General features: G+C 42.6%; 1 protein-coding gene across 6 annotated transcripts in view; it reads left to right on the forward strand.

Annotated features, from left to right (window-relative positions):
• LOC120058953 (voltage-gated potassium channel subunit beta-2) overlaps positions 1–22,923 on the forward strand; it is a 96,791-nt gene that overhangs the window by 48,383 nt on the left and 25,485 nt on the right. For 3 of the 6 annotated variants that reach the window (XM_039007703.1, XM_039007705.1, XM_039007707.1), the window contains exon 1: positions 9,581–9,795. The exons of 2 other annotated variants lie outside the window; for them this stretch is intronic. In XM_039007703.1, coding sequence (XP_038863631.1) covers positions 9,581–9,795 — 215 coding nt within the window. Of the gene's footprint in view, positions 1–9,580; positions 9,796–22,617; positions 22,644–22,923 lie in introns of those variants that run through there. One more of the 6 variants, XM_039007709.1, reaches the window with a different exon arrangement.

Raw genomic sequence — 22,923 nt, forward strand, 5'->3', positions numbered from 1 at the left:
CAGGGAGGAGGCGAGGGCCTCTAGAGCTGTAGAGACAACACCCGAGGGACAGCCAGCCAGTGAAATGGGAATCAGAAAGGGTTTGGCGGAAAACGATGATGATGGAATACTCACACCTACCCTGGGAGATGGAAGATCACAGGGCCGCCCCTCTTCCCTAGTGGACTCCGTGTTGGTATGCACTGGACACCGCTGAAGCTGGTGCCCCTCCTGGCCGCAATTAGGGACAGAGCCCCAGCAGTCTCCGGCGACGCCGCTATGCCTGGGGGTTGTGTGTGGCCCCTATCTCCATGGGTTCAGGCTCTGCCTCAGAATAGCCAAAGGAGGGAGGCGAGTGGTGAGGTGGGCACCGGCACTCCCGAAGAAGATTATCCAGACTGATGTCCATAGCGATGAGTGTGCCTAAGGATAGGTTGTCATGCCAACTCCGTCTGGACCTTTTCGCACAGTCCTTTCCAGAAGAAATTGCGGTGCGCCAGCTCATTCCATCCGGTAGAGGCTGCCACAGTCCGAAAGGTGAGGGCACCCTGCTGGAGTTGGAGAAGTCGCTGACCTCCCTCTCTGCCCTCTGGAGAATGGTTGAAGACCGCCCTGAACAGAGCCATGAACCTCTCATAGGAACCCAGCTCCTCCTTTCTCTCTCCCAGACGTCCGTAGCCCACACCAACGCCCGTCCGGTCAGCAGGGAAATTACCGTGGCAACCTGGGAACTCTCGGTGGTGGAGGCTCCTGTCTGATAGACGGAGCACTGGAGTAGGAAGCTACGGCATTTTGATGGAGTACCGTCATACTTCTCCTGAAGGGACAGTAGGTCATCGCTGACCTGGGCGGACGGCTGGGTGGGCTGTGGGACTGGCTCACCATGACGACCCGTGGTAAGAGGCCCTTTGATGGGGGTATGGAGAGTCTCGCTGGTGGTGTCGAGGTGGTGGAGAACGTGGAGGACCTCCTCCATGGCCGTACCCAGTTGCGCCAGCTGGTCGTTGTGTTGGTGGAGTAGATGACCCTGTTCCTTGACCTTCTGGAAGATATTTTTTTCCTCTGCTGCTTCCATAATGCAAGGCAGTATTCTGTCACGTATACACAGGGAGTCACTGAGCAGGTGCAGAAGGAGAGTTTAATAACAATAAAGCAAGGCAAATGAAGAAAATGGGATGCGTACTGAACATGAAAAAAAACAATACTGCCTGATTCCTGAGGCTACTGAGGGCTAAATAGGTACACCAAGGTGATGATGAAGTCCAGGTGTGCGTAATGATGGGGAGCAGGTGTGTGTAATGATGGGGAGCAAGTGTGCGTAATGATGGGGAGCAGGTGTGCGTAATGATGGGGAGCAGGTGTGTGTAATGATGGGGAGCAGATGTGTGGAATAATGGTTGTTTTCCAGGGCCGGTGGTTAGGCGTGACATAAGCTTTTTGTGCTTATGGAACATTGCTAGGATATTTTATTTCATCCCAGGAAACATGGGACCAACACTTTACATGTTGCATTAATATTTTTGTTAAGTATTTTTTGTCAAAATGCATTTTTATTGTACTTGACACACACCAAAAGCACTAACATGCATTTAAATTACTATTAAAATGACTACAAACATGATACATTATCGGTCATGTAATGAATCCATGGCAGAACTTAACGTGTACTGGGTCATTCCATGAAATGAGTTACTTTGCATCTCTTTGATATGTTAAGTACAAATTAGGCACCAATATTGCATTTTAAAAGCCTGTTAAAAGCCTGTTATATAAAGAAGTGCCTTTTAATATAAACTATATGGACAATTCAATAAAATATATTTTCAATATGAATAAAGACTTGCTAAAGTGACAAAATTCAGCATTTTGACATGCCCCTCTGTGCACCCTCTGTGACTTATAGGAAGATTTTAACCTACTTACCGCAAAAAAACGAAACGTTTTTACCATCATTGTAAGGCCATAGTTATTTTGTTGCTTTGACAAAGTTATTTCTGAAGAAATGTGATTAGTGATTCATTTACGTCTTTAATATGGTGAAACTATTCCTTTTTAAATATTTAATTTTTAAATAAACAATGAACATCTAATAGTCAAATCATACTGTAAAAGCAGGTGAGTTGGTTCGACTCTTTTTGTCAATTTTCTGGTATTTTGTGGTGAAAAACTGAGCGGTCGAGCATAACAGTCAACCCTGTTACCATAAGATAAACAGGCTAGAAATGTTTTAACAATGCATTTTTGGTGTGAATCTTGCATTCAATTTTGCAATCCTCCCTGTTGCACACAACAAGCTTCCATTTCCACTGTCACAAGGGGATTCATGGCTGATTTAATTTGTAATTACCAATTGGAGGGGATGTTCAAGTGGATTTTTCACAGATGTGTTAAATTCCCACTTCCCACTTGGTCACGAATGCACCATAACACCGCTAACCATCCACTGTAAAACCACTTATTCGAAGCACAAGACCTAGACCTACACTTTGACATGTGCTTAAACATGTGCTCTTTATGAGAGAATGTTCAAATTAGGAGAAATTAAAATTACATGTTTTACTCAGTCATCACAATTTAAATTATATCATTGCCAAAACATTATCTCCATTGATCAAGATGCAAAGAGTAATTTAAGAAGCCGAATTAGGAACTGCTTTAGCCACCCTGTAGATGTCAGCCATGCATTTCTGGAATTGTCAGCCATTACATGCATTTGAGCAAAGATGCAAATGTATGTAAATGCATCTCTGGAATACATTTAAGGCATTACATGCATTTGACCAAAGATGCAAATATACCTACATGTATTTGAAATACATTTTACGTGACGTTAAATATATTGAAATATCCATGCTAGGTTAGCAAACGTTGAGTAGGTGCATGCCTGCTCCGCATGATATATTGTTTACTGCTGCTGCTAGGCTAGCAGAACAGCAGAGAGGAGAAGCGTGACTGGGAGGAGAGGATAACATTTTTGTATTTTTCTTGTATTTCAAAGAATTGTAACGATGACCGTGGTCATTTGCCTGGGAAAAAAAACGTCACCCAAAATTCCATGATCGTCACAGCCCTAGTGTGTGCGTGTGTGTGTGTATGTTGAAGTGAATGAAGCTGCTCTCTTTAAACCCAGCGAAGAGGACAATCATTTCTGGCATTGTTTTCCCCCAACTCTCCCCCGGCCCCTTTAGAGGAAAGGCTATTTCTGTCACTGCCTGAATTTGTGAGGCAGCAATGCACACCCCTCCCACTGTGTGTGTGTATCTGTGGGCCAATGTGTGTGTGTGTGTGTGTATCCTTAGCCCAGGGTTAACGATAACTCTGGGCTAAGATAATGCAGAGTGAAAAGGCGTAAAGTATTTTAGCATTATTATTTGTTTCAGAACAGGAGTGAAGACCATCGTGTGTGTGTGTGTGTGTTTCAAGTTTCAAGCTTTGTTAGTCGTATGTACGGAATACACATGGTATACACCGTCCAATTACATGCTTACGTGTGTGTGTGTGTGTGTGTGTGTGTGTGTGTGTGTGTGTGTGTGTGTGTGTGTGTGTGTGTGTGTGTGTGTGTGTGTGTGTGTGTGTGTGTGTGTGTGTGTGTGTGTGTGTGTGTGTGTGTGTGTGTGTGTGTGTGTGCAGTTGTCTGTATGTGTATACGTGCCTGTGTGTGTGCACATCTTGGCGGGCCATGTGCGAACCTGTATCTCTATGTGTGTCTCTGTACGTATGTGGTATGTGCACTCGTCTGTTTGTGTGTGACTGAATTTCACATTAATGTAAACTGGCCTGGAAAATAAAGTGATTTGAGCAGGAACACTGCGTCAGCTTCTGTGGATAAAGGAACACAGGCCAGCACGGGGACAGCAGTGTCTTACATACCATGCTATAGTAGCACGCTAGTTCCAGTCACAGTGACTAATATTGAATTCCCCCTCCAGCCATTCTCATGACCTGCCTTGCACTGTAGGAGACCAACATCTGCACAGAGCTCCTTTAGGCTTTGCACAGGGTGGATGGGAAATGTAGGCTGTGATATAAAAACGGATATAAAATAATATAAAAGAGGATTGCATACAGTATCTGTCCATCTGACCAGGGACATGACCCTTGAATGTTTTCAGACCAATTTCTCAACTTTCCAACTGGTTAGGCATACTGCAGTGCCTTACTATGTCTTATAAGATATGGACAGCTCATCTCGAATATTGTTTGTTTGACTGTGGCCCTTTGATTTAAATACACACGTGCACATTTGACATTTGACATTTGAGATATTTAGCAGACAGTCTGCAGAATGAGGCGAGAGAGAAGACTGTTTAACTCTCCTCTCCATCTTTGCAGGCTCCCCAGTGGTGCTCCCAGTGCTCTGCAGTCAAGGCGCTCATTATTAATTCATCAGATTTACTGCCGCAATGACTGCTAGCATTAGCTGGGAGCCTGCATTCAACTCACAAATGGCTAGCATTGAATGCTACATTGAAATTAGTATTTTAAAGCTTTACCTCAAAAGGAAGAAGGGATGACTGAGATGATCGAGAGTTCTAGTCGTGTTCTAACTGCACTTGGCCCTAGGTTAAGAGAGATTTTAGTCCAGGACTAAACAACGCCACACTTGCACATTCTAATGTATGGCTGGGCGCCAATATGATATGTATTGCAATTCTCACGATTCTATATGTATTGTGGTTCGATACTGTGATCTTATTGCGATTTGATGTTCCAAACATATTGCTCACTATCTGTTCTACAGTGAGACAAAAGAGAGCATGAAAACATTTGTTTTGATCAGTCATGGAAATATAAGTGCTGAAAACATGTTGGTTCACTATTTAAAAAGAAAATGGAGAACAGGATGACAATTACCAGAGTTTTGGCGCAGGTACACCTGACTAGTGCTAGCCTAGGATCATGTTCCTAGGGGCTAGCTAAAGCTACCTACCTAAAATGTCTTAAAGAGATAGTTTGTGATTTTGGCAATGAGGCCCTTTATCTACTTCCCCAGAGTCCAATGAACTCATGGATATCATTTTTATGTATCTGCGTTCAGTTTGAAGGGACTGGCATTAGCGCAATTGCTTGCTAGCGTTAGCGCAATGACTGGAAGTATATTGGAACATATAGCACAATGACTGGAAGTCTATGGGAACAGCTAGCATGCAAGTTGCTACTGTAGACTGCTAATCATTGCACTAATGCTAGTTAGCATTGAAACTACCTCTGACATCCTTCATACCGGACACAGATATAAATGGTACATATAAATACACATAAATGGTATACACAAATTCATCTGACTCTGGGGAAGTAGATAAAGGTAGATAAATCTCTTTAAGGATAACTCTGGGCTAAAATAATGCAGTGTGAAAAGGCGTAAATATATTAGCATTATTATTTGTTTTAGAAAAGGAGTGATGACTGTGTGTGTGTGTGTGTGTGTGTGTGTGTGTGTGTGTGTGTGTGTGTGTGTGTGTGTGTGTGTGTGTGTGTGTGTGTGTGTGTGTGTGTGTGTGTGTGTGTGTGTGTGTGTGTGTGTGTGTGTACTCAAGTGTGTGCGTGTTCATGTATGTGTCAATGGCAGTTTTCTGCCATTTGTTTTGGGTGGGTGACAAAATACACCTTGTCCACCACCTCCACGTGCATGATAAGTATCTTCAAAACCGGTTTCAAACTACGTGTATGTAAAATGGGTGTTAGAGAAAAGCAGCGAGGGAGAGATTGGCCACGAGGGGAACCCATTGAACGTTATTGAGGGATTTAAAATGACTTCACCAGCTTACCAAACTGGGAATGCTAAGTCTCTGAACCGAAGAGTGAGGCCTTGACAGATTAAATCTTCCAGCCGTGTTTGAAGTACTGAGAGGCAGAAAGCAGAGACCAATCTGTGATTAGCACTTTGAAATCCCTGCAAACAAGTAGTCAAGAATCATTGATGGGCAGAGTATGACATTGAGGGGCAGAGTGTGATCTAAGGATTGGAGGTCTTGGTTGAATGGCTAGGATGTGAATGTGATGCTGTGGCTGCGTAAATACTGCATAAATAAATACTGTATCTGGTCTATTGACGGTATTCCTCAGACAGCATACGCAGTAGCTGATTAACATGCATCATGTTTTTAAGTCTGGGTGAGCAGTTTTGTCTTTTGGGTAAAGATCAACACACACTGTCGAGTGTGGTTAACACACATGCATGCGGATGTGCACACACATGCATGTGCAGTTACAAAGAGGGCAGCCAGTCAGTCTTGCAAACTGAGGCCAGAGGAGATGAGCTCCCCCCAGCCCACTCACACATCTCTCAGTCTATGTGACTGGGTTGTGTGTCAGAAACATGGGGGACATGCCTTTGTGTGTGTGTGTGTGTGTGTGTGTGTGTGTGTGTGTGTGTGTGTGTGTGTGTGTGTGTGTGTGTGTGTGTGTGTGTGTGTGTGTGAGAGAGAGAGAGAGAGAGAGAGAGAGAGAGAGAGAGAGAGAGAGAGAGAGAGAGAGAGAGAGAGAGAGAGAGAGAGAGAGAGAGAGAGAGAGAGAGAGAGAGAGAGAGAGAGAGAGAGAGAGAGAGAGAGAGAGAGAGAGAGAGAGAGAGAGAGAGAGAGAGAGAGAGAGAGAGAGAGAGAGAGAGAGAGAGAGAGAGAGAGAGAGAGAGAGAGAGAGAGAGAGAGAGAGAGACTGTTTTGTGTGTGGGTGCATACATGTGTTCACACTCATATGTGTGCTAGTGCAGCAGCTAATAAAGGTTAAATAAATACAATAGTGCTTGCTCACACAACCTTTCCCATCCAGTCAATCAGCTTATGACAGGTCAATCTGGCTGCCATGACAGATACTGAACTATTCCAGGACACATCTAATTACAATCCACTGTCTTTGTGAAATTGTCCAGTTAGCATGTGGCATCCCCTTGATTGGCCCGTCACTCAGAACCAAGTGGAAACCCGAATCTAACTTGTTCCATCTTCAACTGGCACCATCAGTTAGACTCTGACTGCTCTGTCTGTCTGTCTGGATGACATTGACTATGCTCACATAGAGGCAGATGTGACCGCCTAAATAGTGTGGTGTGTGTGTGTATGTGTGTGTGTGTGTGGAGGGGTAGCTTGCCTAGGAACCCTGTTAGGAAGCAGTTAGCTGGAGGCTGATCCAGGAACAGCTGCACCTCTGCCTGCAGAGATGTCAGTTGCAAGTCACTGCTGGGTGTAATGCATACCTATCGCCTATGTGGAGGCTGATTTTCCATGATACAGACATTAGCAAACACATTAACACATATTATACTGTACACAGTGTACACACATATCCTTTTCTGTTCTCACAAGAGGAGTGTAAGGGTCACCGTTACACACACAAGTTTGTTTTAATTCTCCTTGTGGGGACCAAACAGTTGATTCCCATTCAAAATTCAATTTTCCCTAACCCTTAATCTAACCCTAATCCTAACCTCTAACCATAAATCTAACCCCTAACCCTAATTGTAACCCTAACCCGAAACCTAACCCCTAGCCTAAAATAGCCTTTTCCTTGTGGGGACCCGCGAAATGTCCCCACTTCTCAGAATTGTCCTTGTTTTACTATAATTTTGTGAGGACAGTTAAACCAAACACACAGCTCTCCTGCCGAGGTCTGTTCTCTTCCAAGTGGTGTGTACTAACTATACAGGTGCCATCCAATGAAAACTTTGATCCAGGGAGGGATGCTTTAGGTTGAGCTAATTGTAACGTTTTAAAGAGGTGGAGATTGGAGGAGACAAGAAAGGAGGAGAGGAGAGGGGAAGAGAGGAGATGTCACTGGTCTTAGTAGATGCACACACACACACACATCATAGTTAAGTCATCCCCTAAGGAGCCCCTAAGGAGCCAGATGCAGTACTCCAGGGCCCATATTTATAAAGCGTCTCAGAGTAGGAGTGATGATCTAGGATAATTTCGGCCTTTTAAATTAGGTGACCTGGACCCGTATTCACAAAGTGTACCAGAGTATATTTGCTGATCTAGGATCAGTTTGAACTTTTAGATTAGGGGACCTGGACTTTTAGATCATAATGAATAAGATTACATGGACACAGGGGATCTGATCCTAGATCAGCGCTCCTACTCCTGGGACACTTTATAAATACAGTTCCAGTGACTATAGGGGAGTGATGGAGCTGGATGGAACTCTGAGGGAGTAAAAGCCAACCAGATGGTTCACATTTTGTCTCAATATGCATGGTCCTAATTTTAGTCCTGACCGTTCACTCCCCCGTTATTCTCTCTTTTGATGGGCAGTGGCTTTTCAACAGGGTATTTTGCCCTTCGTTGTAAGCTACAGTAAAGCAGTGCATGTCCCAGGGGTTGACATCAGGGGTTGACTGATTTCGCTGACATTCGCTGACATCTCTCTTTCGTATCTGTCTATTTTCTCTAACGTAAAATAGAAAGCAGTATGAGGGTCTGTGCTCATGCGAAAATGAATGGTGACCGGTGCCTGAGAGAATTGTTGTTGTTGTTGTAGAGTTCAGTAAATACTCACACTCAAAACACAAAAAGGAAAAAACAAGGAGGCCTTTCATTGACTTTGGGTCAATGGAAAAAAATTGGTAATTCATTTGACAATGTTGGAAACTGCTCATGTCCATTGCTCTTCACCTGCTCCTAATTTGATGCAGGTCAGGTTGTATAACAAGCATTGTTCCTGTGCTAACAGAGTCTGGACATGTTAGACTTTCAACCTGTCCTCACCTTTCACCCCCTTTCCACTGTAGTCAGCAGAGGAGAGGACACAGGGGTTTGACATTGACAGTGTCTGTCTGTACCGAAGCAGCTGAACAATAATCTAAAACAATAGTCTTTTCCAAAATGTGAATGAGAATGCCTTTTTTTTACCTGGTAAAATAAAAGTAATAGTATAGAATGAATGAATGTTGAAAGAGGTAGGGAGGAAAAATAAGCAAAATAACCAATTGAATTATGAAATGAGTTTGTTATGAACTCTCTGAAATCTGCTTGAAGGGGGCAAGTGTGTGTTTTACTGATCAGTGTACGTTTGTGAAATGAGAAGCATTAGTTGATCCAGAACAGAATAGTTGAGGCGATCTCTCGCTCTCTATGTGTGGCGTGCGCTCCTTCCAGACGGGGAGACACATCATTGCGCTGAGTTGGACTACACTGGACACTGAGCTGCTGCAGTCTACTCTCTGTCTGAATCTCCTTTATCTCCTAAACTACTACCACTAGTAGTTTGTTCTTGAGATCGGACAGTCTGAATCTGAAAAGTCTGTTTTTGTCACTGCTCTGCCTCTGAAAGCCACAGTGGATACTGTGGACATACTGGACACTGAGCTGCAGCAGACCACCTCTCTTTCCTGCACTGCCGGACAGTTTGCCACGCAGTATCGAACTCGTAGTTCAACTGCTAGTAGTTTGTTCTCTTTCATCCTGTGCTTCTGGGGGAGGTAGGCTAAGGTTGAGACAGGATGCTAACTGCTTGTTGACAACCCGACTCGGAAGGTCTTCCTCTCTGTTGTCATCTTTGTCTTCTCCTTCAGTAGGTTTCTCAAGCTCGTGCTTATTGAGTGCTTATTTTCCGTCCGAGTCGAGTCTAAGCTGCCCTACAGGGCCATCATCATTGGGTCACCACCATGCAGGTGTCGTTAGTGTGCTCGGACAACCACCGTGGCGGTGGCGTGACACGCACCACGGAGGAACGTCTGAACCAACGGAACTCCAACAGCCCCAGTCTGGGCACCAAGAACAAGTTCCGCGCTGTGGCCATGGTGGCCCGCAGCCTGGGACAGCTGTCCGTCAACATTCCCTCGTCCAGCGACCAGAGCATACGCACTGGCATGAAGTATAGGTAGGAGTCCAGGAAAGACCCCATGCATGCACCTGGACAAGAGTTGGGGAGCCATATGCATGAAGCGTGTTGTAGAACGAGTGCTGACAGGATCAGTTTTGCCTTTTAGATCACAACGCAGGGTGCACCTGATCCTAGATCAGCACACCTACTCTGAGATGCTTGATACATATGGCCCCAGACCCCAATACTGTACCATCTGTGGGTGAAATAGTTCTCTGTGTTCTGTCAAGAGTGGGATGTATAGATATGACACCCTGACCCTGTACCTTAGCAAGAGCTTAAGATACTGTCTGTACAAATTGTAATGACGAGACCCTATACCTGCAACCTTGCAAGAATGGCAGGCATGAGTAGAAGAGACCTTGTCTCTCTGTTCAAGTGTGTAGAATAGTTTGAGACATCACCTTGCTCTCTGATGTGCTGGTGCACATGTGTATATGACTGTGCAGGAAAGAGCGAGAACGGATTTCATGGACTACTGATTGTAATGGGGCTATTGAATGATGCTCATAGTTCTGTCTATTACCTTTCTCATTATTCTCTGACCTCATTATAGTGTTGACTGTGAAATGAATAAGACGGATAATCAACTTAATGCCAATCAAGAGAGTGAATAGGTTTTTAGCTGAATGCAAGCGGGATGATATACTTTACAACTAGTCTATAGCTAGTATCATTACTTTAAGACCTTTCCTGACATAAAATTATTATACACCTTTGGGAGAAATGTTTCGAATCATGCATGCTATGTGATGGATTCAATAGAACTGTACTTGTAAGAAAAGTTCTGGTGACATTACAGCAGCTCATCCTGATGCTGAAGCTTGTAATCAGCAGTAAAAGGAAGCTGACAGCTCAAACGACTCCCTGTCACTACTATACTGCTATGAATGAGACGAGCAGAACGGTATTAGCGCTATCAGTCTTAATGAATTAGACTTTGAAGTGGAAATAGTGCTTAAAATTCTTACATTTGACTTTTATGGTAAAGACTGAGGGATCGAGCATTTTGTCGTTAAGCTCTGGTGGAGCTGGAGGTGGCTTTGATGATAAAGCGCCCTTTAACTTTTAGTGACAGTTGTGTGTTTTGTCTTTTTTCCTCTATTGAATTCGTGAGTCACACAAAACCCCTAGCTAAAGCTCCTCCTCCCCACACACACACCATACACACATTTTCGTGAAATTTCAGGACTTTTTGGGGAGTAAAAATGTTTCACCACAAATAATTAGATTTTCCCTACCTCCAAACCCTAACCTAACCCTAATCCTACCCCTTAACCTAACCTTAACACACACACACACACACACACACACACACACACACACACACACACACACACACACACACACACACACACACACACACACACACACACACACACACACACACACACACTGACTATAGACAGAATATACATGTACAGTGTACTGTGTATGTTACTGTACCTTTGATGAAGCTTTCAGTACAAGCAGTATTACTGATTGCTGACATTACAAATTTGAAAAGTCCTGAAATGACTTTAATGTTGCACTGACATTTCTAATACATACAGTTGAAGTCGGAAGTTTACATACACTTAGGTTGGAGTCATTAAAACTAGTTTTTCAACCACTCCACAAATTTCTTGTTATTAACAAACTATAGTTTTGGCAAGTCGGTTAGGACATCTACTTTGTGCACGACACAAAGTCATTTTTCCAACAATTGTTTACAGACAGATTATTTCACTTATAATACACTAAGTTGACTGTGCCTTTAAACAGCTTAGAAAATTCCAGAAAATGATGTCTTTAGAAGCTTCTGATAGGCTGATTGACATCATTTGAGTCAATTGGAGGTGTACCTGTGGATGTTTTTCAAGGCCTACCTTCCTAACTCAGTGCCTCTTTGCTTGACATCATGGGAAAATCAAAAGAAATCAGCCCAAAAAATTGTAGACCTCCACAAGTCTGATTCATCCTTGGGAGTAATTTCCAAACGCCTGAAGGTACCACGTTCATCTGTACAAACAATAGTACGCAAGTATAAACACCATGGGACCACGCAGCCATCATACCGCTCAGGAAGGAGACGCGTTGTGTCTCCTAGAGATGAATGTACTTTGGTGCGAAAAGTGCAAATCAATCCTAGAACAACAGCAAAGGACCTTGTGAAGATGCTGGAGGAAACAGGCACAAAAGTATCTATATCCACAGAAAGACGAGTCCTATATCGACATAACCTGAAAGGCCGCTCAGCAAGGAAGAAGCCACTGCTCCAAAACCGCCATTAAAAAGCCAGACTATGGTTTGCAACTGCACATTGGGACAAAGATCGTACTTTTTGGAGAAATGTCCTCTGGTCTGATGAAACAAAAATATAACTGTTTGGCCGTAATCACCATTGTTATGTTTGGAGGAAAAATGGGGGATGCTTACAAGCTGAAGAACACCATCCCAACCGTGAAGCATGGGGGTAGCAGCATCATGTTGTGGGGGTGCTTAGCTGCAGGAGGGACTGGTGCACTTCACAAAATAGAAGGCATCATGAGGGAGGAAAATTATGTGGATATATTGAAGCAACATCTCAAGACATCAGTCAGGAAGTTAAATCTTGGTCGCAAATGGGTCTTCAAAATGGACAATGACCCCGAGCATTTATATTTATTTATTTATTTCACCTTTATTTAACCAGGTAGGCTAGTTGAGAACAAGTTCTCATTTGCAACTGCGACCTGGCCAAGATAAAGCATAGCAATTCAACACATACAACAACACAGAGTTACACATGGAATAAACAAAACATACAGTCAATAATACAGTAGAACAAAAGAAAACAAAAAGTATATATACAGTGAGTGCAAATGAGGTAAGTTAAGGCAATAAATAGGCCATGGTGGCAAAGTAAATACAATATAGCAATTAAACACTGGAATGGTAGATGTGCAGAAGATGAATGTGCAAGTAGAGATACTGGGGTGCAAAGGACCAAGATAAATAAATAAATACAGTATGGGGATGAGGTAGGTAGATAGATGGGCTGGTTACAGATGGGCTATGTACAGGTGCAGTGATCTGTGAGTTGCTCTGACAGCTGGTGCTTAAAGCTAGTGAGGGAGATATGAGTCTCACGCTTCAGAGATTTTTGTAGTTCGTTCCAGTCATTGGCAGCAGAGAACTGGAAGGAAAGACGACCAAAGGAGGAATTGGCTTTTGGGGTGACCAGTGAGATATACCTGCTGGAGCGCGTGCTACGAGTGGGTGCTGCTATGGTGACCAGTGAGCTGAGATAAGGCGGGGCTTTACCTAGCAGAGACTTGTAGATAACCTGTAGCCAGTGGTTTTGGCGACGAGTATGAAGCGAGGGCCAACCAACGAGAGCGTACAGGTCGCAATGGTGGGTAGTGTATGGGGCTTTGGTGACAAAACGGTTGGCACTGTGATAGACTGCATCCAGTTTGTTGAGTAGAGTGTTGGAGTCTATTTTATAGATGACATCACCGAAGTCGAGGATCGGTAGGATGGTCAGTTTTACGAGGGTATGTTTGGCAGCATGAGTGAAGGATGCTTTGTTGCGATATAGGAAGCCAATTCTAGATTTAATTTTGGATTGGAGATGCTTAATGTGAGTCTGGAAGGAGAGTTTACAGTCTAACCAGCCACCTAAGTATTTGTAGTTGTCCACGTATTCTAAGTCAGAGCCGTCCAGAGTAGTGATGCTGGACGGGCGAGCAAGTGCGGGCAGTGATCGATTGAATAGCATGCATTTAGTTTTACTTGCATTTAAGAGCAGTTGGAGGCCATGGAAGGAGAGTTGTATGGCATTGAAGCTCGTCTGGAGGTTAGTTAACACAGTGTCCAAAGAGGGGCCAGAAGTATACAGAATGGTGTCGTCTGCGTAGAGGTGGATCAGAGAATCACCAGCAGCAAGAGCAACATCATTGATGTATACAGAGAAGAGAGTCGGCCCGAGCATTGAACCCTGTGGCATACCCATAGAGAATGCCAGAGGTCCGGACAACAGGCCCTCCGATTTGACACACTGCTCTATCAGAGAAGTAGTTGGTAAACCAGGCGAGGCAACCATTTGAGAAACCAAGGCTGTCGAGTCTGCCAATAAGAATGTGGTGATTGACAGAGTCGAAAGCCTTGGCCAGGTCGATGAATACGGCTGCACAGTAATGTCTCTTATCGATGGCGGTTATGATGTTGTTTAGGACCTTGAGCGTGGCTGAGGTGCACACAAGACCAGCTCTGAAACCAGATTGCACAGCGGAAAAGGTACGGTGGGATTCGAAATGGTCGGTATTCTGTTTGTGAACTTGGCTTCGAAGACCTTAGAAAGACAGGGTAGGATAGATATAGGTCTGTAGCAGTTTGGGTCTAGAGTGTCACCCACTTTGAAGAGGGGGATGACCGCGGCAGCTTTCCAATCTTTGGGAATCTCAGACGATACGAAAGAGAGGTTGAACAGGCTAGTAATAGGGGTTGCAACAATTTTGGCAGATAATTTCAAAGATTCTTCCAAAGATGTGGCAAAATGGCTTAAGGACAACAAAGTCAAGGTATTGGAGTGGCCATCACAAAGCCCTGACATCAATCCCATAGAAAATGTGTGGGCAGAACTGAAAAAGCGTGTGCGACCAAGGCCTACAAACCTGACTCAGTTACACCAGCTCTGTCAGGAGGAATGGGCCAAAATTCACCCAACTTATTGTGGGAAGCTTGTGGAAGGTTACCCGAAACGTTTGACCCAAGCTAAACAATTTAAAGGCAATGCTACCAAATACTAATTGGGTGTATGTAAACTTGTGACCCACTGGGAATGTGATGAAAGAAATTAAAGCTGAAATAAATCCTTCTCTCTACTATTATTCTGACATTTCACATTCTTAAAATAAAGTGGTGATCCTAACTGGCCTAAGACAGGGAATTTTTACTAGCATTAAATGTCAGGAATTGTGAAAAACTGAGTTTAAATGTATTTGGCTAAGGTGTATGTAAACTTCCGACTTCAACTGTATACTGTATAACATGGCTTTGATTAAGCTTTCAGTACAAGATATTATGGTGGGGGGCGATAGATTGGCCATAGATTAAACTGACTTTTTCCTCTCCTCTTTTCTCCATCAATCCTCAATATTCCCTAATGAAAACGTGCATACCAGCGGAGAACTCCATTCCCTAAATGGTCACCAGATGGCACCATAATCTCTTCGCTAGTTTTTTCTTAGGAAGGGAGGATAAAAAGTTAGCATTGTCCATAGACAACTTTTGAAATGACTTAAGAAATCCCACAAAATTGTCAACAGTGACACTGGAATCACAGAGAAAGATTAGTTATGACCATCGACTTCTGTTTGAATATACAAGAAAGGTGTTATTGATTAAATTAAAACCAATCTTTGATGATTACATTCAAAATTAATGAATGTAATCATCAGGGGGTAAATGGCAAATTATAACATGCTAACATTTTTGTTGAAGGAGAAAAATATGAGATATAATAGAAGTAATATTACAGACCATACGTTCTCATTCAAAGTAATGCATTGTGTCTTGATCTATGTGTTCTTTTCTATGTTCGGAGCTATGACGTATCAAAAAGCTACAGTACTGTATCAGGTGTCAAAGCTGACTATGCTGAAAAACCTTGTTAGTGCATAGGTCAAATTTGCTTGTTGATGCTCATTTTAATTTCCTGTCTTTTTGGCTTCAGACAAATGCTAAATATTATTGTTTTGTATTAATACTATTCCCCTCTCATAGGCAATTGTTATAGTACAGTATGTTTTGCATATGTATTGTGGCTTGAATTCTTCTGTGAAATAGGTAGACGTTTTTGTAATTGTATTTGACAGTCTAGAAAGTCCTAATTGAATCACTTGAACGGCTTGATGCTTGATACTGTAGCTACATACTTAACCATAACTTTGATTAAATATTGAAATATTAATTATTCACAGATGCCATCTTTACCTACTTAGGCCAAGGAGTACAGGGGGGATGTTGTGTAACACACACAAACACACACACACACAAATGTAATGAGCTGTGATTACGTTTATGAGGATGATGATGATCATTATGTTCCTATCGGTCATCTACCACTATAAATAGATGAAAGGTTAATTGAAGAGCCGGCCAGCCAAGTTCACCTGTTAGTCCTCACTGTCAATTCAGATAAAATAACTAAACCATGTTAATTATGCAAAGTAGTACCACACATACAGTGTGTGTCTGTGTTTGCTTGTGTGCATGTGTGGATGTTCATGCATGCGTGTGTGTGTGTGTGTGTGTGTGTGTGTGTGTGTGTGTGTGTGTGTGTGTGTGTGTGTGTGTGTGTGTGTGTGTGTGTGTGTGTGTGTGTGTGTGTGTGTGTGTGTGTGTGTGTGTGTGCATGTGTTGTTGTGAATTCTACTTAGTAAGGTGTAAGGATTTCACCATTTAGTTATTGGCTGGATTCGTCTGAAATTTCACCTTTTAGTTATTGACTGGATTCGTCTGGATCGTGAGGTCAACCAGTCTTTTTTCTTGTTTTTCAGCATGTTTTTCAAGAATGGCCAGGATCTTCATTGGCTCTTTTGGTCTGCATTTACCCATGATTTCAAAGTGAGAAAATAGAACTGCTTTCTTTTATTTTATCACAACATACAGTGCATTCGGAAAGTATTCAGACCCCTTGACTTTTTTGACATTTTGTTACGTTACAACCTTATTCTAAAATGGATTAAATAAAACTAATAACTCACCAATCTACACACAATAACCCATAATGACAAAGCGGGATTTTAGATTTTAGAAATCTTATTTCTTACATAAGTATTCAGACCCTTTGCTATGAGACTCAAAATTGAGCTAAGGTGCATCCTGTTTCCATTGATCATCCTTGAGCTGTTTCTACAACTTGATTGGAGTCCACCTGTGGTAAATTCAATTGATTGGACATGATTTGTAAAGGCACACACCTGTCTATATAAGGTCCCACAGTTGACAGTGCATGTCAGAACAACAATCAAGCCATGAGGTTGAAGGAATTGTCCGTAGAGCTCCGAGAGAGGCTCAAAACATTTTCTGCAGCATTGTAGGTCCCCAAGAACACAGTGGCCTCCATCATTCTTAAATGGAAGAAGTTTGGAACCAACAAGACTCTTCCTAGAGCTGGCCGTTCAGCCAACTGAGCAATCGGGGGAGAAGGGCCTTGGTCAGGGAGGTGAACCAGATGGTCAATCTGAAAGAGCACTAGAGTTCCTCTGTGGAGTTGGGAGAACCTTCCAAAAGGACAACCATCTCTGCAGCACTCCACCAATCAGACCTTTATGGTGGAGTGGCCAGACGGAAGCCACTCCTCAGTAAAAAGCACATGACAGCCCGCTTGGAGTTTGCCAAAAGGCACCTAAAGACTCTACGACCATGAGAAACAAGATTCTCTCTTCTGATGAAACCAAGATTGAACTCTTTGGCCTGAATGCCAAGCGTCACATCTGGAGGAAACCTGGCACCATCCCTACGGTGAAGCATAGTGGTGGCAGCATCATGCTGTGGGGGTGTTTTTCAACGGAAGGGACTGGGAGACTAGTCAGAATCGAGGCAAAGATGAACGGAGCAAAGTACAGAGAGATCCTTGATGAAAACCTGCTCCAGAGCACTCAGAACCTCAGACTGGGGCGAAAGTTCACCTTCCAACAAGACAACGACCCTAAGCACACAGCCAAGACAACGCAGGAGTGGCTTCGGGATAAGTCTCTGAATGTTCTTGAGTGGCCCAGCCAGAGCCCGGACTTGAACCCTATCGATCATATCTGGAGAGACCTGAAAATAGCTGTGCAGCAACGCTCCCCATCCAACCTGACAGAGCTTGAGAGGAACTGCAGAGAAGAATGGGAGAAACTCCCCAAATACAGGTGTGTCAAGCGTGTAGTGTCATACCCAAGAAGATCATTTTTGCCAAAGGTGGATAGGGGGCAGCATTTTCACGTTTGGATGAAAAGCGTGTCCAGAGTAAACTGCCTGCTACTCAGTCCCAGTTGCTAATATATGCATATTATTATTAGTATTGGATAGAAAACACTCTGAAGTTTCTAAAACTGTTTGAATGATGTCTGTGAGTATAACAGAACTCATTTGGCAGGCAAACACCTGAGAAAAAGTCCAACCAGGAAGTGGGAAATCTGAGGTTGGTCGTTTTTCAACTCATTTCCTATTGAAGATACAGTGGGATATGGGTCATGTTGCACTTCCTAAGGCTTCCACTAGATGTCAACAGTCTTTAGAACCTTGTCTGATGCTTCTACTGTGAAGTGGGGCCGAATGAGAGGGGAATGAGTCAGAGGTCTGGCAGAATGCTTTGAGCTCGTGACACTCGTTCACGTGAGAGCGAGCTCTGTTCCATTTGCTTTTCTACAGACAAAGGAATTCTCCGGTTGGAACATTATTGAAGATTTATGTTAAAAACATCCTAAAGATTGATTCTATACTTCGTTTGACATGTTTCTACGGACTGTAATATGACTTTTTGTCTGAACTTTTGCCTGAACCTGCCCGCGCGTCGTGAGTTTAGATTGTGTACTGAACGTGCGAACAACAAGGAGGAATTTGGACATAAATTATGGACTTTATCGAACAAATCAAACATTTATTGTGGAACTGGGATTCCTGGGAGTGCATTCTGATGAAGATCATCAAAGGTAAGTGAATATTTATAATGCTATTTCTGACTTATGTTGACTCCAACATGGCGGATATCTTCTTGGGTTGTGTTGGTCTCTGAGCACCGTACTCAGATCATTGCATGGTTTACTTTTTCCGTAAAGTTTTTTAAAGATCTGACACAGCGGTTGCATTAAGGAGAAGTATATCTTTAAATCTGTGAATAACACTTGTATCTTTTATTAATGTTTATTATGAGTATTTCTGTGATTTGATGTGGCTCTGTGCAAATTCACGGGATGTTTTGGAGGCAAAGCCAAATGTAAACTGAGGTTTTTGGATATAAATATGAACTTGATTGAACAAAACATACATGTATTGTGTAACATGTTGTCCCGGGAGTGTCATCTGATGAAAAATATCAAAGGTTAGTGATTCATTTTGTGACTCCTCTCTTTGGTTGGAAAATCGTTGTATGCTTTCTGTGACTAGTTGCTGACCTAACATAATGATATGTTCTGCTTTCGCCGAAAAGCTTGAAATCGGACACTGTGGTTGGATTAACGAGAATTCTATCTTTAAAATGGTGTCTAATACTTGTATGTTTGAGAAAATTGAATTATGAGATTTCTGTTGATTGAATTTGGCATCCTGCAATTTCATTGGCTGTTGGCAAGGGGTTCCGCTAGCGGAACGGGTTAAACCTAGACAGGTTAAAGGGTCTGAATACTTATGTAAATGTTATTTTTATAAATTAGCAAAAAAAATCTAAAACATGTTTTTGCTTTGTCATTATGAGGTATTGTGTGTAGATTGATGAGGAAAAAAACTATTTAATAAATTTTAGAATAAGGCTGTAACTTAACATTATGTGGAAAAGGTCAACAGGTCTGAATACTTTCCGAAGGCACTGTATGTGTCCAAAAAAACATTTTCCTGAGCTTTCTTACATCACCTAGATATAGGACAGAGACTTCAAAACCTTATTCCTCATGATTTATTGTTTGACTGTCTTTTTTGCAATTTAAGAATGTGCTAGTCAAGGCGTTTTTATAGGATATAGGATACCCAAATGATCCATGGTATGGCCGTCTTAAACAATTCCATGTTAGGGTAGTCAAACCTTGTACACCAAGGATCTGGGAAAGAGTTGCAGGGTAGAGGAGATGTATTTATAAAGTATAAATAACCATCACTTTGCGTGAGGCCACGCAAAAGGACCTAACTAATGATTAGTAAATGGATTATAAGGACCTAATTTCTTATGAATCAATATTAAATACTTTAAAAGTTGTTTATAAATGCATGAATGATTACATTACTAACATGAACTAATGATTAATAAATGATGAATAAACTATTTGACCTATCCATTATAAATGCGTTATTAGAAAGTGTTACCCAACAATGTTGACTGCCATCACTCCAAACCTACTGAGCAAACACTTTTGTGTTTTTTTACTGTTGCTATAAATCGTTACTGTAGCCTATGCTATTTAATACACTGTAGTATCAAATCAATCCACAATGGAGTATGGCGAGAATATTCCGTGCCCCCAGCCGAATTGGAGTTGATGACAACACAAAGACTGTCAATAACCCACAGAACGTGAGCCAATGGCATGCAGTATTAAGCCATGAAACGCGTTGATTGGCCAGTGAGTGGCCAAGCCCTCGTCACACCTAGAATTTATTTATTGACCAAAATCCAGCCCTTTCTCAACACCGTCAGCTATTGCGCCCCTACTTCCCGCGGTGAACATTTCTGACACACCTCAGGACCTTTTGTGCTACCACCAGCACTAAGATTTACCATTGCGTTAGGTTTGTTAAAATACAGCCCAAGCATTTTCTAGGCAGAAAAATCCCATCACACACACACACACACACACACAGACACACACACACACACACACACACAACGTCCCCATAACCTTGTGTAAGCGCTTCCTCAGATCCATTAGGTACTTTCTACAGAGCTACATTGGGCTCCACACAGACACTAAAGTCATGTGCCTTTGATTTCATGATGTGCCTTTGATTTCATTTCATGTGTATTATCCATCTCTCTGCCCGCTGCTCAACACCACTTTGGTGACATCGTCGAGGAGTGGACAGCAGTTGAGAGAGAGAGGTAAAGAGGGTGAGAGTGAGAAACAATGGCAGAAAACGTGTGGTAAAGAGAATGATGGGAGAGGTAGAGCGAGGGGAGCGACAGAGCTTTGGAGAGGTTGACAGCCAGAGATAGTCATGGTGAGCGGGTGAGGATGAGAGGGAAAGTGAAGAGATAAGAGCAAGAAAAGAGAGTGAGACAGACTGAAGAAATTAGTTTCATTTAGACTGTCCACCATTGAGGTGGAGGACTTTATTCTCCATTATTTGCTCACTTTGGGCAGAAAAAGAGATTGAAAGTGCTGCTTTAAAGCTAGAATCCTTAGTTGCTACATCCATTTGTGGACTTATAAATTAATAATTTACCCATTGATTCTTGAATACAATTTATAAATACCTCTTGAGCTTAGTTCTGTTGTACCCCATCAGAACACAAAATATAAGCTTGTTTTACTCTAATGGTTGTAAATAATGTATATGAATATAATGCATATAACACTGTATAGCATCAAAACATGGTTAAAACTATAATTTGACATCATGTATGGTCAGTTCTTGCATCCATAACTCTGTCTATGAATTTGACAGTGGTTACATTTCTCCAGGCTCATCCCTCCCAACCATTTTTGCAGAAACATAGGCAGTGTAATCCTTTCAGGGATCAAGGTAAGATCCATGTACAGACTGTGTGAAGTAACAATGTTTATTGTAAAACCAGGGGCATGCAAACGACAGGTCAAGGCCAGCAGGGGTCGGTAATCCAGGGGTGTAGCAAAGGTACAGGACTGCAGGCAGGCTCGGGGTCAGGGACAGGCAGAGTGGTCAGGCAGGCGGGCTCGGAGTCAGGACAGGCAAGGGTCAAAACCAGGAGGGAGAGAAAAGAGAAACTGGAAAAGGCAGGAGCTGAGACACAAAACGCTGGTAGCCTTGAACAAACAAGACGAACTGGCAACATACAAACAGAGAACACAGGTATAAATACACAGGAGACAATTGGGGAAGATGGGCGACACCTGAAGGGTGTGGAGACAAGCACAAGGACAGGTGAAACATAACAGGGCGTGACAGATCCGCTTTGTTATTGTTTCAATGAATGATTCTAGCTTTAAGAGGTGATTACGTAAACACCAGTGGAGGCTGCTTACGGGAGGACGGCTCATAATAATAGCTGGAACGGAGCAAATGTAATGGCATCAAACCATGTGTTTGATCTATTTGATACCATTCTACTTATTCCGCTCCCGTCCTCCACAATTAAGGTGCCACCAACCTCCTGTGATAAACGCTAAATGCTCTGTACTATCCAGCCATCTTTTAACTGATACTGGGGCCAAGGCAACAGCTTGGTAACACTGCCAGCAGTAAGATATAAGCATGGGGTGAGAGAGAGAGAGAAAGAACTACTGTTTGTTTGTATACACTGGAGGTGGCCCAACCTGCCACTCCCCAGTAAACAAGCAAATGTATACCCTAGCGTCAGATGTTATTTATTTTTTCATGTCATCCCTTTACCACTACACATATGTAAGAATGTGGAAATGTTATGTAATGGACCTTTAAAGGTCAAGCTGTGTAACTTTTTGTCATTGGAGCTCATTCATTCTTTCTGTCCATATTCAGTACTTGTAGGTGGATGTGAACTCTATCAAACTGCCCATATAAGGACGTAGCCATGCTAAAAGGAATGAGGAAATGGAAAATATTGGCGGGGGGGTCTGAGATTGGAGCCAGACTTTGATATTCGGGGTGGAATTCCGTTGATACTTGCTGTGCCTACTAATGGGAGCCTAGTTCCTTTGCTTCAGGTCATCATTGTAAATAAGAATTTGTTCTTAATTGACTTACAGTACCAGGCAAAGGTTTTAACACATCCACTCATTCAAGTTTTTTTTTGTTTTTTAAAACTATTTTCTACATTGTAGAATTATAGTGAAGACATCAAAATTATGAAATAATACATATGGAATCATGCATTAACCAAAAAAGTGTTAAACAAATCAAAATATATTTTAGATTTTTCAAAGTAGCCAACCTTTGCCTTGATGACAGCTTTGCACACTCTTGGCATTCTCTCAAACAGCTTCACCTGGAATGCTTTTCCAACAGTCTTGAAGGAGTTCCCACATATGGTGAGTACTTGTTGGCTGCTTTTCCTTCACTATGTAGTCCAACTCATCCCAAACCATCTCAATTGGGTTCAGGCCCGGTGATTGTGGAGGCCAGGTCATCTGATGGGCACTCCATCACTTACACAGTCTGCAGGTGTGTTGGGTCATTGTCCTGTTGAAAAACAAATGATAGTCCCACTAAGCGCAAACCAGATGGGATGGAGTATCACTAAAGAATGCTGGGGTAACCATGCTGGTTAAGTGTGCCTTGAATTCT

This window comes from Salvelinus namaycush, chromosome 14, assembly GCF_016432855.1.
Source record: "Salvelinus namaycush isolate Seneca chromosome 14, SaNama_1.0, whole genome shotgun sequence".
NCBI classification, from domain to species: Eukaryota; Metazoa; Chordata; class Actinopteri; order Salmoniformes; family Salmonidae; genus Salvelinus; species Salvelinus namaycush.